The 18101-nt window shown below is 44.7% G+C and overlaps 1 protein-coding gene across 2 annotated transcripts in view; it reads left to right on the top strand.

The window, feature by feature from the left end:
- Knstrn (kinetochore localized astrin (SPAG5) binding protein) overlaps positions 1-1913 on the top strand; it is a 28165-nt gene extending 26252 nt beyond the window's left edge. The window contains exons 9-10 of one of the 2 annotated variants that reach the window (XR_002377337.2): positions 1267-1486; positions 1570-1913. Coding sequence is in view for 1 of the 2 variants with exons in the window: in XM_021155482.3 (XP_021011141.1) it covers positions 1267-1398 (132 nt within the window). In the remaining variant the exon portion in view is untranslated. Of the gene's footprint in view, positions 1-1266 lie in introns of both variants that reach the window. The other variant, XM_021155482.3, reaches the window with a different exon arrangement.
- The last annotated feature ends 16188 nt before the right edge of the window (positions 1914-18101 follow it).

The following is an 18101-nucleotide window of genomic DNA, read 5'->3' as shown; positions in this document are numbered from 1 at the left end:
AATAACACACTCCTAGATCAGACTAGGTTAAGGCTCAACTCCCTCCTTCCATTCTGGAGGAGTCCAAGACAGAGACTACACTCCAGTCTGGGCTCCCTGCAAGCAGCCCATCAGAGCTCACCACGATTGACGTCCCAATCGATGGAACCATTCACATAGCTGGGCAAAAAGGATGAAGGCAAGGGTCTGCCTAGGGTTGAGGTCGGGGTGGGAACAGGGCCAGGGCGCCCAGCAGGGACAACAACAGCTGGTACGACTTGGGGTAAGGTGGGTAAGTCCCACATGTGCCATAGAAGGCAGCCCATAGCACCGGGCCCAGTATACTTGTTTGTTTTTAATGAACTATTTTGAAATAATTTTAGATTTATAGAAGAGTTACATATCTAATATAGAAAATTCAGTTTCCCTAGGATAATACCTCACGCTGTCCTCACACGTCCTCGCGCTGTCCTCACTGGCATGCCATTGGTAACTAAAGTCCCAGACTTAGTACTGAATCCCTTTTTTTTTTTTTTTTTTTAGATGCTTTTCTTTCACAAATTCGTTCTATGTTCCTGAGGACCCTAGAAAGGTTCCTGGGGATAAAACCATTGCAAGGCCCAGGGGAGCAAAGTCTCCACACCTCCCATGGGCCACACCACAGTGTGCTCAGAGAGCTGAGACTGAAATCCATGCTAAAAAGCTCTTCTCAGGAGACCTGAGCAAACTGTCCAGATTGTAGGGCTAGAGGGACAGTCAGCGGTTGAGAGTGCTTGCTGTTCCTGCAAAGGCCCCAAGTTCTACACTCTGTAGCTCATGCCTTCATAACTCCAGCTCTAGGGATCTGATGCCCTTTTGTTTCTCTCCTCTCCATGGATATCCAAGGGTATCCACACACACACACACACACACACACACACACACACACACAAATGAACAAGAAAAGATAATTTAAAAGCCAGGCACGGTAGCACACACCTTCTATCACAGAGGCAGGGGTCTGCGTAAGTTGAAGCCTGATCTACATGGTGAGATTCTTGGACTCCTTTAGATTGTCAGACAAACGGTGGGGCAGGAGACACAGCCGGTTTCATTGTTCCAGTTTAAATACAGAGTGGGGAAATTCCCCGAGCCAGCACAGATAAATTTTAAGGTGGGAAGTAAGATGCTGTCTGGTACTGGGGTCATCCCCCTCTATGTAGCACGGGTCTAGTGGTCTGGTCCAGGTGCTGTCTTTCTTATAAGAGTTTTATTATGGGTTTCCCTCTGGGATGATTTCCCTTTCAGGCCTTGAAGGTGAAGTTGAAGCTGAAAGAAGAGGAGAGTGTCCAGTTCCTGGAACAGCAAACCTTATGTAAGGACGAAGCCAGTGACTTCACAATAATCCTAGAGGAAATGGAGCAGCTCTTAGAAATGTAACTCAAGGCAGGCGGCCGGACGGCTTCTTCCTGGATAAACCCTCGGCAGAGGCCACTTAGGATATCTTCAAGGACTTGCCATCCCTTAGGTAAAGACCTTCTGCAGCAGTTGATCCGATAAGGCCAGTTGATGCTGGGGTTCCTCCTTTAAGCAGATTGCCCCACCTTTTAGATGGCTCAGCTCTCCTGCAAGAGAGGAACCTGGGAGTTTGACTCCACTTCCTGTGCAGCAGAGAGAGCAGCAGCCCTTAGAACTAGGATACTAAACCAGCCGCCTTGGAGACTCTAGAGACTCGGAAACATGGGAAGAAAGCCCACACCACAACAGCACGTGCGCTGTGCGGGAGATGTGACTGTGAGCCATGCTGTCCCCTTGTCTCTCTGGTTGAGTTAAGTTTATGAACTTGAAATTCTTGAAGTTTTTTTGGCTTAATAAATGGGGTGGAGGTATACAAAGCAACACCTACCTAAAACTACACCTAGAGCTTTTGAAATAAATGTTTCTATGAATATTAATATTCTGACTAACACTAGGGAATGAAAGTAACCTCTTTAACCCAGTGTGGTGGCTCATCTATAACAATCATAGGACTTGGGAGGCTGAGGCAGGAGAATTATCTTGAGTTAGAGGATAGCCTAGGCTGCAGAAATCCTGTCTCAGAAAAGCAAGGAAGATGTTGGGGATTAGGAAATTGCCACACAAACCATATGTACACCAATCTCAGTTAAGCAAGAATAGTTTTGTGAACGCACATTATAATATGGAAGTCCAGGTCCATGAGAAGGAAAAGCCCAACTGTGGCACCAGTCTGCTCTCAGAGTAGGCTTTCTATAGGAAAAACCAGGTTTAAAGGTCAAGGAGAGGAGCCGCTGGCTTACTAGGTAAAGTATTGTTAGCTAACCTTTAAGCCGATTGGTCCTGAGTGAGGTAAGAAAGATGGTGGTCAGGCGGTGAACAAGGGAATTTCAGAACACTGAGATAACTGGGTACAAGTGATTTAATCACATTGTTTTTGCTTATTAGTAGCATTTTTCAGTGTCAGTTACACTAATCACTATGACCTTAATTTCACCTTGTGACTAACATGGAGCCTGAATGCAAATGGCTACAGTTGTGTTAAAAGGAACAGGCCTCAACAGGAGGAGGAAGGATTAAGCGGTGTTTCGTCTAGATCTGTGAGTTGAGCATACTGGCATAAGTCCAGGGTACTGTGACCTGCCTTTCCCTCCGTCCGCTCCGTGCCTGTGACAAGGCCTCCTGCCTTCCAGGATTGTCGGTTCTTCCACATTCGTAGCTGTGTGTGCCATGCTCTATTCACCATGTTGGTGGCCAGATGCCTGTGTTCTGTCTGTATATCTGCAGCTTATCTGTCAGAGCCAACCCAGAGCCTGGTGCAACAGGCTTTCCCCATTGGGATCACCAAAATGCAGCCATTCTCCTCCTCCTCTCTCCTGAAACACAGCAGCCTTTGCTTTGGCCATCTCCCATTGCTTTTGAGCTTTCTGTTTTTCTTCACCAAACTTGCCTAATGTCTCCTTCAAAATCACTAAGGCTGCCCAGAGTCCCCAATGAAGCCGAGTAATGTCCCATACTTAACTTTCTTTCTTTTATTTTTTCAAATGTATAAAATGGTTTATAAGGTGAAGGCACAACTAAGGGCCGTCACACAGTAGGTGAAGCATACCTACTTTATATAGGTTCACCATACACAAAATGGGACTCCAGGAGGAGTCCTATAGAGCACTGCATTCTGGCTTCCTGTGTGATACACATCTGCTCCTTTGACGTGTGATTCTTCGAAGATGAAGTCCTAGCAGAATAACTAGCAGAAGTCATATGAGGGAGTTGACAGTCACACAGTCTCATGGAGTGCACTGCGCTGCTGCTGTCCCATGCATGCAGGGGACTGAAGGACACTAGCAATAGGATCCACACGGGAGCGGGTGTCCCACCATCACGGAGCTGTCTTATGTGTCATAGTCCATTCTTATATATCTATCAAAACGTATACTGAACAATGACTTCTGGGTTGCAAAAGATTTTAACCTGCCTTCCATGCCTTTGTGTACACACACACACACACACACACACACACACACACACTCACTCACTCTCTACCTGTGCCAACTTTAAAGGGCCAAAATTGCTAAAACAACCTCAAATTGTTGATTATGTCATAAAGAGTATAAATATTCCCTCAGCATCCCTCTCTCTGCCCAGATCTGCCTTCCACTTCTTGCCCAGCTATTGCCTGTCAGCTCTTTATTAGAAGCAGTTAGATACAATTCTAGATTGCCTTAGGCATGTGAGGAAGAATTACAAAATAGACAGGTGATGAGTCACAGACATAACAATACTAAGATGCTGCCAGCATTTAGCTCTGCTCATACATGGTGGCCTCAAACTCAAAGATCCTCCTGCCTCTGCCTGGGATTAAAGGTGTGCAGCACCATACCTGGTCTCACTCTTATTCTTCAATTAACATACAAAACAATGACCTCACTTTGATATTTTCATGTATCTCATGTTTTAAATTTTGTAATGTATATATATATATATATATATATATATATATATATATATCCAATTCTATTTTGCATAAAATGGGATGAATCTAACCAATCAACATATGACTTAGACCATGTGGAAAGGGACTCACCAAACGTGTAAGAACACACAGGCATTATTTCTCTTAAGCTTACATAACTGACTCTGCTTTTCCACTGCACTGGTTTTAGAATTTACACATATCCATTGGTGTCTTATCTCTGTCACAGAACATAGAGGGCAGAGTAGGTTGGTCAAAACAAACTCCTAGAAGGCTTTCTGCTGTCCGTTCTTCCAGCCAGAGATCTGTGAATGTGCAGGAATCACACTCACTGGCCCCAACCATCATCCTTTATAAGTAAATCATCCTGGCGTCAACACAGGGCAAAGTTGAAAGGGACGTGGAGCGGTAATGCTTTACTGAGACCTGCTACCTGCCAGCTACCGCACCTGTAGCCCAGTACTCTGCCGCCTTATAGCCCAGGCTTTCCCACTGGGTTTTTCCAGCTTTGCCTCCAACCACAGTCCTGACTGAGCATGCCCACTGCCTTCCCCTGTGTATATATCACTTTGGCGCTTACACTCAGATTAAACCATCTTTAAAACGACACTTCAAAAAACTTCTCATGAACTTTCAGGGCTTGAGGGGTGGGAGAGATGCAAGTATTCACTGGTAAAGTATGTGTTCAGTATGCACAAAGCCCTGGAATCGATCCCCAGCAACCCACACACCGTTTTCCCTTATAAACCCAAATGAAACCTCTGATGAAAAAAGGAAAGATGCAGGAGGCCAGGCTAGGGATGTAGTTTAGTTGGTAAAATTCTTAATAACATACATGAAGCCCCAGGTTCAATCCCAAACATTGCATAAAATCAGGCTTAGCGGTGAGATCATGCATGCCGCTAATCCCAGGAGCTGGAGGCAGGAGGGCTGAGTTCAAGATCATGCTCAGCAGGGCTGGAGATGACACGGCAGTGAAGAGGCATCTTTCAGAAGACCAGTGTTCACTTCCAGCATCTGTCACACCAGTTCCAGGTGATCCAATGACCTCTTAGCCTCTGAGGAAACACACACAAATAAACTTTTGAAAAAAATGACCCTCAACTGCAGAGCAGGAGTACAGTGTCAGGGTTTTGTTTTTGTGGTTTTAAGGTTTTAAGAATTACAGGAGGCCATTGTTTCAAAACTATCTGAAAAGCCAGGTTAAAAATAGAGACTGCCCCACCCAGGGATCCATCCCATAAACAACCACCAAATCCAGACAGTGTTGCATATGTCAACAAGATTTGGTGACAGGACCCTGATATAGCTCTCTCTTGTGAGGCTATGCCAGTGCCTGGCAAATACAGAAGTGGATGCTCACAGTCATCTATTGGATTGAACACAGACCCCCAATGGAGGAGCTAAAGAAAGTACTCAAGGAGCTGAAGGGGTCTGCAACCCTATAGAAGGAACAAAAATATGAACTAACCAGTACCCCCAGAGCTGTGTCTCTAGCTGCATATGTAGCAGAGGATGGCCTAGTTGGCCATCAATGGGAGGAGAGGCCCTTGGTCTTGCAAAGATTATATGCCCCAGTGCAGGGGAATGCCAGGGCCAGGAAGCAGGAGTGGGTGGGTTGGAGAGCAGGAGGGGGGAGGGGTGGAGGAGGGTATAGAGGACTTTCAGAGAGGAAACTAGGAAAGAGGATAGCAATTGAAATGTAAATGAAGAAGATAATAAAAATCAAACGAGAATCAAAGTCACCAACATGAAACTAAAATGTCTATCTGCTCTTACAGATCTGAATTAAAGTGGTAACAGCCAAAATCTCCCAGACTTGCCTACTTGATAAAAAGTTTTGTCTTAATCCTTAACACAAAAGGAGCTAACAGGAAGCTAGCTTTCCTGAAGCAAGCATGTCCCCACCTTCCAAGGAAACCAGCCAGCCTGCTTTTCAAAGCCCTTCTCCATTTATAAAACCTCATAGAGAGCCACTGTGGATCCCTTGTAAGGTCTCCTGTCTTCCTCATGCAGCCCCAACAGTTCCCCACTGTAAGTGGCTCCCCACTGGAGTGGATTCTCCTGTCTTTGCATTGAGCACACCACCCCAACATCTTTGTGGTTTATGGGGTGCCAGTGTTCGTAGTTTGTACCAAAGTGAGCGTTTGCCTAGCATAGCCTATAATCTCAGCACCTGGGAAGTGGAAACAACAGAACCTAGGAGTTCAAAACCAGTCTGGGTCATGAGACCCATTCCCCCACCCACCCCCCAACAAAGACCTGAGGCGGGATAGAAAGACAAAAGGACATTTAGAGACTTGAGAAGAAGAAAGGAGCCTTTTTTCTAGGTGACAAAGGAAAGTGAGGTCCAGTGACTCTCAGCTTGCCTGCTGTGACTCTTTAATACTGCTCCTCATGTTGTGGAGACTCCCAGCCATAGAATTAGTTTGTTGCTACTTCATAACTAATTTTGTTACTGTTACAAATCATAATGTAAGTATGTTTTGCTATGGTCTTGGTAATCTCTGTGAAAGGGATAGTTGACACCTGTTGACCCACAGGTTGAGAATCAGTGTCCCACAGTTTCATGGAAGCTTTCTCTCCTTCCTGGGATGGGACTTTAACTCAGGAGTTAGGGGTACCAGAAGTCCATAGTCACACAAAACTTATACCCAACCACTGGAGGGAATCGGGACAGGCACTCGAAAAGGCAGGAAGTTGGAGGCAGGAGCTGATACAGCAGCTATGGAGGGGTACTGCTTCCTGGCTGGCTTCCCTATGGCTTGCTCAACCTGCCACCTTACAGAACCCTGGACCACCAGCCCTGGGATGGCACCACCCACAATGGGCTGGGCCCTCCCCCATTGATCACAAATTGAGAGAATGCCCTACAGCTGGATCTCATGGAGGCATTTCCTCAACTGAGGCTCCTTTCTCTGTGATGACTCTTAACTTGTGTCAAGTTGACACACAAAATCAGCCAGTACATGGAACATTTTGATAAAGCTTTGATAATAACCAAACACTTTTTAATCTTAGTTTTATTAAGATTCAGTTTCCCAAGGAGTTATATTGATTAAACACAGTTTTTACTAGACTTTATTTGGTAAATGTTACCAAGAGAAAAATCAATAAGAGAAATCTGTTGATTTCAATAACAATTTGTCATTATTGTGCTGAACTTTGCCTTTAGATATTTTAATGTCACTCATATACCGTCTCCAAGTCTCAGCTATCACATACCTTATATAACTTATTCAGACATTTCGTGACGTGTGTAGGCTTTCTAGCTTTGCTTTATTTTTCTTTTTCTGGAAGAATCTAGGATCTTTATCTTTAGGTTAAAGTCTTACCATTCAGAAATCCTTATTTACCAAAACTATCCTTATTCCTACATCCTTGTAACACTTTTTCTTCTACTTGCTGGCCCCCTTTTGTTTCATTTCCTTTTTTGGAATTATAAGACATAATAACAATGCATTTACCATCATATTAGAAGAGAGTTGAGTCCAAACTACATGGCTTAATATAAATTAAGATTATCTGTATATACATTGTTCATTTATAGGCCTTTTGTCTGAGTATAATTAATATATATATATATATACACACACACATATACACATATATAAGTACAATAAGTATAACTTATTAAGCAAAAGTACAATAAGTAAATAGCAAGTCACAGGTAGACAGCAAAGTATCAGATCAGCAGCCAACTGAGGAAACCCTGTTCAAACCATCATGCTGGTATTACCACTTGAGAGATGTCCAGGCAGAAGGCGCCTTGCATCTTCTCATTCGATGCATCCCATCATAGCTATTCCCATGACAGGCATTTTTATATGATGGGAAAACAATAGTAGCCTCTGTGGAAATGCTTTACCGTTTAGCTGTTCTCAAGGACACAGTGCGGCTTGGGCTGCTTGTTGTTCTTCCTGTTACAGGGCCAGGGGACACCCCCCCCCGACTTAGGACAAGTTTTGGAGGGCACTCTGGGGCAAATAAGCTCAGATCTGAAGTAGGGGTTGCCAAACTGTACACTGAGAGTCAACTTTTTAGTGAGCTTAAACAGCATCTGACAACTTAACAATATAATGTGTGCTCCACCTTGTAACTGTAGACCTGAAGAAGATAGTTGATAGCTACCTTTTCTGAGGGCCAATGCAACCAACCAGCTGCCAGCGACCCTCTGAGACTGCGAGCCAGTCCAGTTAAATGCTTTCCTTTATGAGTCGCCCTGCGAATGGTGTCTCCTCACAGCAACAGAACAGTATCTAAGACAGTCCCCTAGACTGTCAGTGACCCAGACCTTAAAACAGAAACATCTGATGTTTTCTGCACTCAAACCTAGCCTGAACTTAGATTGGAGGATGGAAAAAGTAGCCTCAGAGGGAAACATTGAACACAGCATTGTCTTTTTATATAGATCAGAGCACTCATGTATTAAAATCTTCAGGCTGCCCACTTCCACTTGTAAACACATGCCAGCTCTATATACAGGCTTTCAAACAGTTGGTCTGGTTGCCATGTACTCGTGACCTTATAAAATTTAAAGCTCTCAACGGGTTGAAGTGACGGAGGGAATGCCATTTTGTCTTCCACTCTGTGTCTACTCAGGCACTTTTCAAACCCTAACCCCTGAACACTCACATCCACCTTCACAGCACACTGGGGCTTTCTATGATCCTGGCCCAGATACACACACACACACACACACACACACACATACACACACACACACACACACGGACCAGGAAGGAGAAAGCTCCCCCAGGGACAACCTCACCTCATAACCATCATGAGGCAGCCTGGGCAAAGTGAGACGAGAAGAGTTCCATGCTGGCTCAGCAGAAATAACGTTGCTTAATGTTGAGATGGCTCTGCTCAAGGTGGGGAAAAGAAGGCAACAAAATACTCTAGAAAGGTTGGGCTCTCAGCTCTGACCAACATGGAGGGCACGGCATGAGGGCCTCATCCCAAGGGGCCCAGGAAGTTGCTCTTCTGAATGGAAGCATGAAGTGGAAATTTCTGGTTTCTTTGGAAACTCAGTTGTGTATCCTTACAGCAACTGCTGAGGTTTACAGCTTGTTTGTCTTGTTGTTTTTCTTTCAGACTGTAATAAACTGTCCTTGAACTTCCATTATTATTATTTATTATTATTTTTTTATTATTATTATTTTTTTCAGCAGCTTCTGGAAGCTGTCTTGTGAGAGGACATGTGATGCTTTGACTGGGCCGACACGAGAGAGGTGTGATGTTTGGAAAGAGTCTAAGTGGGAGGTTGCTCTTGCATTCTATGTTCGCTGGTCTTCACTTCGTAGGCAGAAACATGTCAACATTCCAGCTGATTCTGGCCGCTTCTGCTGACTCATGCTGATTTGTGGTTTCTGCTGAGTTGAGCCACAGCTCCTGATTCGTTTTTTGGTGTTTGCTATTGGACTGGCATCCTGACCACAAAGAGTGTAATCGCCCCATAGAGCTACATCTAAATGGGTCCACGACCATCTTTTCCTATTAACCTCCTTCCTTACCTCCGGTTGGTGGCCTAGAAGGGAACCTAGAACCTAAACAAAGTAGGTTTAGAAAAAGCTAAGCCTACAGGAGCACCGCACAAGAGACACACAGTTCTAAATAGGTGTTAACTATGTTTGACAGTGTTCGCTATTTCTGCTGAGCTAGCGTGGAGTCCACCAGAAGGCACTTGCCTAAGGTCCTGGAAGATGGTTGCCTGCGGAGTTCTCTCAAGAACTTCTTTAGGGTCCTTCATGATCACCACATCCTACTTGGGAAATTAGAGTCCCTTTGGGGTTCTTGTTAATATTAATAGAGAAGGAAGGAAGTTCAAGGACAGCTTATTACAGTTTGAAAGAAAAACAACAAGACAAACAAGCTGTAAACCTCAGCAGTTGCTGCGAGGAGGGAGGGAATGGAGAAAACCACAGCTTTTTTAGTTAGGAGCCAAGAAAGGTAGCAGGCGTGAGAGCTGAGAGCTCACATCTGGTTTGGTTCTATTTATCTTAAATTATTGTGTGTGTGCATGTTGCATGTGTTCCCACATAAGCCAGTCAGATCCCCTGGAACTGGAGTTACAAGTGGTTGTGAGCCACCTGATGTGGGTGCTGGGAATTGAACTCTGGTGTTCTGTAAGAGCAGCTTGTGAAACCTCAGATCTTGAACTGCCAGCGCAAAGCAGAAAGCATGAACTCTTGAAGCCCACCCTTACGTGACAGGTCCTCCAGCGAGAGCATTTGTTCTAAACCTCCCCAAACAGTGCCATCAAGTGGAGATCAAGTGTTCAAATACGTGAGCCTGTGGGGAAGCATTCTCATTCAACCCACCACAAGCTTCAAAGCCAGAGACAGGTTAGGGCCGAGGCTCCAGGTGGTAATGGTCCTGTTTCCATAGAAAGATGGAAGTCAAACAGCACAAAGCCTGCTAGTTTTTATTTATTCAGTTTTCTTTTCCTTGTTTGTTTGTGAGACAAGATCTCTATGTAGTCCTGACTTCCCTGGAACTAGCTATGTAGACCAGGCTGGCCTTGAACTCACAGATCTGCCAGCCTCTTGCCTCCCAAGGGCTGGGATTAAGGATGTGTTCAGCACGCCCAGCCTCCTGTAAGCTTTTAAACTGTATTTTATCCCACTATTTCCATCCTAAGCCATATAAGAGATGAATTGCCCAAAGGCTGGCCTTTAAGTCTCACCTCCTGCAGACTGCTCAAAGGCTGGCCCTTTAAGTCTCACCTCCTGCAGGAACCTACTCTGCAGCTGTCACAGAGGAGTGAGAGAGGTCTGTCTGACAGTGGCAGGAAGAGCTTGTCATAAGGTAAAAGGCCCCAGACCTTAGCACAACTGACCAACTCCGTTCCGCTTCACAGGTTTACAGTCAGGCTGTAGAACTCAGCAGGTAAACAGCAGCCAGCGCCGGCCAAAACCAAGACAACGACCCAATCCATCAAAGTCCACAGTTATGGGAAGGTCTCTAAAGGCAAAGTCCACAGTTATGGGAAAATCTCTAAATGCACAAACCTTGCTTCTTGGCTTCCCTGGTTCCACTTCTGGCTTAACAAGAACAGTTGTTCTTGTTAAGTGACTATGTTAACCTAGGACATGGTTCTTGTGCTTAAAAAAATCTCAGCCTGAGAAAGGCTTGGGCTACACTGGGATCCCAGACACCCAATGTAGTCCATGGCCAGCTAATGAAGACTTTCTTCTGGATTAAACCCATGTCCAAGCAGCCTTCACCGGTGTATACCCCACCCCCACGAGGATGCTTCACAGATAGCTAATAACAAGGCCTATGACTTTGTTCGCTTCGCCCCAGTCATCCATGGAAGTCCTTTAGTCTGTATCACAGCTTGATTTTTGATATGGACGTAATACCTCTAGTGTCGTTGTCAAGACTAACTTAGTGATTTCTACTATTAAAGTGTTGGTGGTTAATATTCTCCATTATCTAGGCCATCCTTACACAACTGAATCTAGCTGTCTACAGAAATAAGTCAAAGCCTGGGGGTTCTGCCCAGCTTCGGAGTGAGCAGCCCTAGTCCCACTTCCTGTGTCTCCACTACAAAGCAGGGCTACTCTGAGTCTGGCAGCCCAAGGGTTGGGGAAGAACTTATTAATGCGTTAACTTAGTAAATGCTGCTTATAGCATTGATTTACTAATCAGGCCCAGCGTAGTAGCACATATGGGAAACAACCAGCTAGGAAGCTAAGGCAGGAGGCTGAGACCAGCCAGGTTGCGTAGAAAGACCCTGTGTCAACAGAACGAAATTGCACCAAAAGAAAAGATCCCTGGCCTCTCCCATCCAGAGCCTGATAAAGGATCTGAGCAGCCACTTCAAGTTGGGGCTACAGATTTAATAGAATCCCACTATTTCCAAGAATGATGGTAACTGCCTTTTAGTTTTTGAGGAGTTGGTATTAGGATCTCTGATACAATTTTGGAAGACAGCTCTCTTCCCAGTATATGGAACTTGGCTGGGAAGAATTTATACTCTTGTAAATTTAAACTCTGTGTGTTTGCTAGCTGGAGAGATGGCTCAGCATCCAAGAGAACACTTACTTACCTTGCAAAGGACCTGGGTTCAGTTCCCGGCACCCACGGGTGGCTCCAACTCTGGTGGATCCAACTTGTCAACATGTAGTACACATACATACATTAAGGCATGCGCACCCACACACATTAAATAAATAAAGCTTTAAAAGAAAATAGAGACCACGACTGTATTAGTTTGTGGAGCCTTCTTTGAGAGGTCTCAGAAAAGAATATTATCTCATACTAAGTAAGGTCATGCTGAGAATAGGTCATCTAGATTACTCCATGTTGTAAAAAATAGTGGAGTTTCAGGCCACACCTTGTCCTCAGACCCTCCATTTTATAAGCAGCTTTAGACTTCACTTGAGGGTGGAAAATAATTGCATGCCTGGGTTGACATGTAAACACCACCACCTGCCCAGTATCACCCTTGCTGATAGATGACTTATTCCTGGGAATAGAATAGGGGCCACCCTGTAAACCTATCAGGTTGAGTTGGGACTGTAGGGACACCTGGAATGTTTAAAATCATAGAAGGGAAACTAAGATCAAGACTTTATCAGACTTGTCAGAATGACAAGAATGTAGCTTCCTCTCCTGGACCCCATAAAGTGTGGCTACGTAGTACAGCCCCGCCCCCACCGACTGTTCATCTGACACCTGGTGTGTAAGCAAGGACTGACAGTCGGAGAACCCCCCACTGTCGTCAAGGCTTCTGCTTGGCTGGGTTCCCACTGTTGACACAGCCTATTTCACTGTCCCTCCTGCTTGCCCATCTGGACCTGAACACACCATTCACCGTGTTCCAACCCAGTTCTAACCTTTCAGCTCGAAGCTGGACTCATTTCAAATAGGTAGGTGGATAGATAGATAATAGATACATAGGTAGATCTATAGCTATCTCTATCGATAGATAGGTCTTCCTATAAAGAGAGTTTTCCTGTGTTAATTGATAGTTAATATTAATAATTATGAATAGAATTTTTAAAACCTGCATTAGCCTCAGCCAGATTGCTAATGTAAGTGTAATTCTCTGGAAAATGTCTGTCATTGAAACCACTGCACTGTGGTTTGGGGGTTTGTTTGTTTGTTTGTTTTGTTTTTGTTACTTACTGGGCAGAGGAGACGATGTATTTTGGCTTAGAGTTTCATAGGGGCAAGAGTCCGTAATGGAGAGGAATAAAAGGCAGTAGGCAGGGAAGCATGCTTGCAGGAACAGGAAGCTGGATGGTCAAATTTCATCTACACGGAGGAAGCAGAGGAGAAGGGTGTGGGGAGAGAACAGTAAACCGGCTAGGCTGTGATCCTCAAAGCTCCCCCACTCCTGACAGACTGGCTAGGCTGTGATCCTCAAAGCTCCCCCACTCCTGACAGACTGGCTAGGCTGTGATCCTCAAAGCTCCCCCACTCCTGACAGACACCTTCTTAGTCAAGCTCCACCTCCTAAAGATTCTGTAATCTTCCCAAGCAGCACCGCCAGCTGGGGACCAAGTGTTTGAATGCGTGAGGAGCCTAGGGAGGGCATTTCTCACTCAAATCGCCACATTCCACCCATGGTCCCCATAAGCATGGCCATCCCAGGATGCAAAATGCACGTAGTTCAATTTCAAAGTCCCTATAGTTTTGAATAGTCTTAACATTCTTCAAAAGTCCAACATCTCTTCTGAAAGTCAAGGCAGTTTCTTAACTCTGATCCTTCTGTAAAATCAAAAGGCGAATTGTATACTTCCAACATACGATTACATCACATCTCATCCCAAAGGGGAGAGATGGAGGTACAATGAGGAAATATTGACCCAAAGCAAGACCAAAACTTAGAGCAAACACCAAATCCTATAGTTCCATGTCCAGTGTCTGGGGTTTCAGTATCAAAGGTTTAGATGGTTCTGGCCCTCCAACTTTAGTGCCTGTAACATATTTCATTCTCTTGATCTGATTCTACCCTCTATGCAGTTTTTGGCAGGGGTCTCATGACATCTTGGGGGTCTTCACTTCAACCAAGGCTCCACCTTTATAGCGCCATACAGTGACCTTACAGGGCCTCCTCACAGGGAGTGTAACCCTGCCATACATTCCCTGGCCTCAATGGCTTTAATTCCAGGGGGACAGAGCTCATCATAGTAAGGAAGACATGGGAATAGTCGGAGAAGGCAGCGTGCAGGAGCAAGCTGGCTGATCACATTTCATTAGAATACAGGAAGCAGAGAGCCGTCCGTTTTGAATATGTTGTTTTTCAACAAATTCTGGCATTGTGGAAAGGCACAAATAAGTTCATTTATGTTTCTGGTATAACTAAATCAGGACAGGCTCACCCCTTAAGATGCAGCTCCAAGTTCCTGAGCCAAGCCATTGCTAAAAAGAGAAAGGCTGTCTTAGGATCCCTGAAGGAGGACTGTTCAAAGGTATCATTGCATGATGTTAGTTTAAGGATCAGCCCATTCTTTTAGACCCAAGACACTAAGCTACATGGTGTCAAAGAACATTTGTGTGAGAATACATAGTAGTTGGGAACTCCAGGGGAAACCGCTTTCCTTACTGCTCTCGGGTCATAACAAGACAGCATCTTGGACTTTGCCCTGGTAGCCATGACAGCCACAGCAGGGCATTACAGTGGTAGCCAGGTCTGTGGTGGTGGTTATGGAACTATTAGTTCCCTCAAGTAGATGGAGATAAAGAGAGTCAAAGACCCTTGTCTAAGGTCTTAGCTGTTGTTTTGCCTCCTCCCCATCTGAAAGCTCTCTCAAGAGCCACAAGGCTATATAGAAAACACAAGATTAATTGACAGCAGGGCCCAATGGTGCAGTTTCTAGAAGGTCACTGTCCATAATGGGATGGGACTTGGGAGTGATGCTGCTGATCACCCACACTCTGTAGGTAATCCTTCACCCTACATCTATAAGTAAGTCCATTAAACTCTTTAGTCTCTGAATAAAAATGAGGACATGAGGAGACAGTTTTGTTATAGATGACGAGGGAGAGTTCAGCCAGAGGCATCTGGAAGGGCCCAGATTGAAATGGACCTGAGAGGAGGAGGGAGCAAGCGCAGAAGAAAAGGGCAGGGACAGAGAGGACAAATGGACCAAGTTGGGAGCCAGGGGCGGAGGACCAAGGGAGGAAGAAACACCAAGAGAATATGTGGCCCAAATGGCTGGGTTATATATGAAAGAGAAGTTGGGAAGCCCAGTCCCTGGGTGGGGGCGGGAGCGGTAGGGGAGGGGGAAGGGCTGGAAAGAACCACAGGTGCTGAGTGACTTTTCTAGGTCTCCTTGGAACCTTACAGCCTCACCAACCTAGACTTTGATATGAAGCACTTTGGTCTGTTTTTGTGCCTATCTGAGGTGAACAGGCATTTATTTGTTTTGGTTTGTTCGTCTGATTTAATTTTTATGATATGTACATGGGTGTTTTGCCTGCATATATGTCTGTGCACCATACCACATACATGTCTGATGCCTGCGGATGCCAGAAGAAGGTGTCAGATCCCCTGAAACTGGAAGTACAGATGGTTGTAAGCTGTCATGTGGGTACTGGGAATTTAACCAGTTCCTCTGGGAAAGCTACCAACACACTTAACCACTGAGCCATCTCTCTAGCTTGTGACTGGACAACTGTGTCTTTCTCCAGGAAGAATGAATACAGCAAGGTCTTATGCTTGGTGATAATCCCCACTACGTTTTTACAGGAAAAGGATGAGAATGTTATATGGACAGAAACAAGACCCAATTAAAATATATTTGAGAAATGTATAAATTAATGGATGATATCCTACTAATAGCTGACATCCTTGTTTCTGGCTGTTGAGAGTACTGGGTTTGGAGGGTGTGTTTTTGTTTGTTTTGTTGTTTTTGTTGTTGTTGTTGTTTTCTGGTTTGGTTTGGTTTGGTTTGATTTGGTTTTGCAGCAAAGGGACTCCGGCCTTCAGATGTGTTTAAAGGCCACCCATCTGGAAGGCCTTTCCAAGAACGGAAGTGAACTGTGTGTATTTGCATATGGTGTTCCATAATTCTTGGAATAGCTCATCTGTCACTAGAGGGGAGGGTGTTCGGGCTCAGCAGTGTTTACACATAAATTAACTAAGTTTATGTAATGGGATCCCTGACTGGTAGGGTAAAGCTAATAGCCAGTCTGCAAGAAGCCTTTCCTTGGTAAGGGAACAGAACATTCAGGAATGATCAGAAATTGATGGGTAACTATGTAATCACTCCAGACACAGTAAACAGATAGACTTAAATTCCACCAAAGCCCCGCCTCAGACCCCTTAATAATAAGGTGAAAACAGAGAGAATAAAACTGGGTGGCCTTTGTATAGGTAGGAATTGAGGAGACCTACTGAACAGGCCACAATACTATCTAGGGACCACTCCAACCCCCCACAATGTAGACGCTTCGGTGCAGAGGGCATTTGGCCACTTCAGTCAGACGTGGCTAATGACTACCCCTCTAGGGCTGATTCTAGCTTTTCACAATCAAATGCAGTCCTATTTACCGTGCCCCCACTTTGCCTGAAGGTGATGCAGAGGTCTTTGGTGACGGCTGTCCTTGAGGTAGTCCTTCCTCCGATGTCTAGGCTGCTGGGAGTTAAAGTGACCTCCTTCCTTGGTGCCTTCAGAGCTGTGTTTCCTATCTGCCTTAGAGGTGACATGGTTTCTCAAAAGGCAGGATAAAACTTTATTGGCCTCTTCTTAGCCTTTGATCAGCCTTTTCAACTCAGATGTGTATCTTTCTCCTCTGCTTGATCTCAGTTTAAGAATGGTAAAGCTACATCTAGAAGTTGTATTTAAGGGTTTGAGGGACCCAATGCCACTTTCTGAAGCTTTTTTTCCCCTGAAATATATAGCTGACTGTCCAATATAGTGAGACCCAGTATACTAAATCTCTCTGGATAATATTTATGTATTTCATAATGGTCCCCATCCATCTCCTGTGAAGAAGGGTGTGGTTTTTATTTGTGCTTTAAGTCGCCTCCATCGCTTATCCAGGTCAGCAGACTCTTTGCTCTCTCTTTCTTCCCACCCTGTTGACCTCAGTAATACCCAGTCATCTCACACCACCTATTTGGTAATTTCAGTTAGGAGCAGCCACGAAACAGCACTGGCCCTAGTGGTTAATGATCTGATCACAGCCCATATACAGTATTTCATCAGCTATGCAACAGAGAGATGGAATTACACGTAGTTTCTTCCAAGTGAGCTCACAGGCCATGATGATATGCTCAAGACCCTGTGAAAAACATGCTAGGTGCAGTGCAAAGTGATTTAACATTCTTTGCATTGTCTTTATTTTTAATTTTTAAAGATTTTATTTTACCTTTAATTATCTTGTGTGTGTGTGTGTGTGCACATATATATCTGTGCACATAAGTCAGAGGCATTGGATCCCTAGAGCTGGAGGTACAGGAAGTTGTAAATCTTTCCAGCCCTCCTCGAATTGTCTTACATTGGCCATTGAAAGGGGAACTCTAGAATGAAGATGCTAGATTTTGCATCTTTAACTTCCTAAGATTTGTTCCTGCAGGTGGAAGTTCATTTTTACCAACTGAAATCATCTTCGTGCAGTTGGGATGAAGTGTGGGTCCTGGGAATACTCATGGCCTAAGGCCTATCACATTTCTTTTAGTCTCCCAATAATCTTGAATATCTAACAGTTTATAATAAATAAACCAAATTAGGCTGACCATGGTGGTATATGACGTTCTTATGTGCTGGCAGGATATTAAGTGATCTAGAAGATAGCCCCATAGGAATAAATCATTATTCCTTGAATTATTTATCATAGAACAAAATGGTTGATCAGTAACCTTGATGGTAGGTGCCAATTAGACAGTGAATCTTCACATACAAACATGTATACACACATACACAAAAAATTAATAAGCATGTATGTGGAAGGCCAGCTTTGACACCACAGGATTAAGTGAGGAGGGGTGAGTATAGAGTCAGTGATTGGGGTCAGTGCTAATAGCCACCAGCTGGGGCAAGCATTAAAGCTGATGGGGTCAGGTCAGATAGCAACCGAAGGAGGCTGCTGCCAATGGCAGCCAGCAGCTAGAGTAATCACCCAGCAGACTTTTTCTCGGAGGGAATCAAGCTTGATTCATTGGGGCCGGCACTCCCTGTGACCTGCAAGAAAC

The sequence above is a fragment of the Mus caroli genome, unplaced genomic scaffold (genome assembly GCF_978045245.1).
Source record: "Mus caroli unplaced genomic scaffold, Mus_caroli_1 scaffold_2, whole genome shotgun sequence".
Classification (NCBI taxonomy): domain Eukaryota; kingdom Metazoa; phylum Chordata; class Mammalia; order Rodentia; family Muridae; genus Mus; species Mus caroli.
This window is presented reverse-complemented; position numbering and strand designations above follow the sequence as displayed.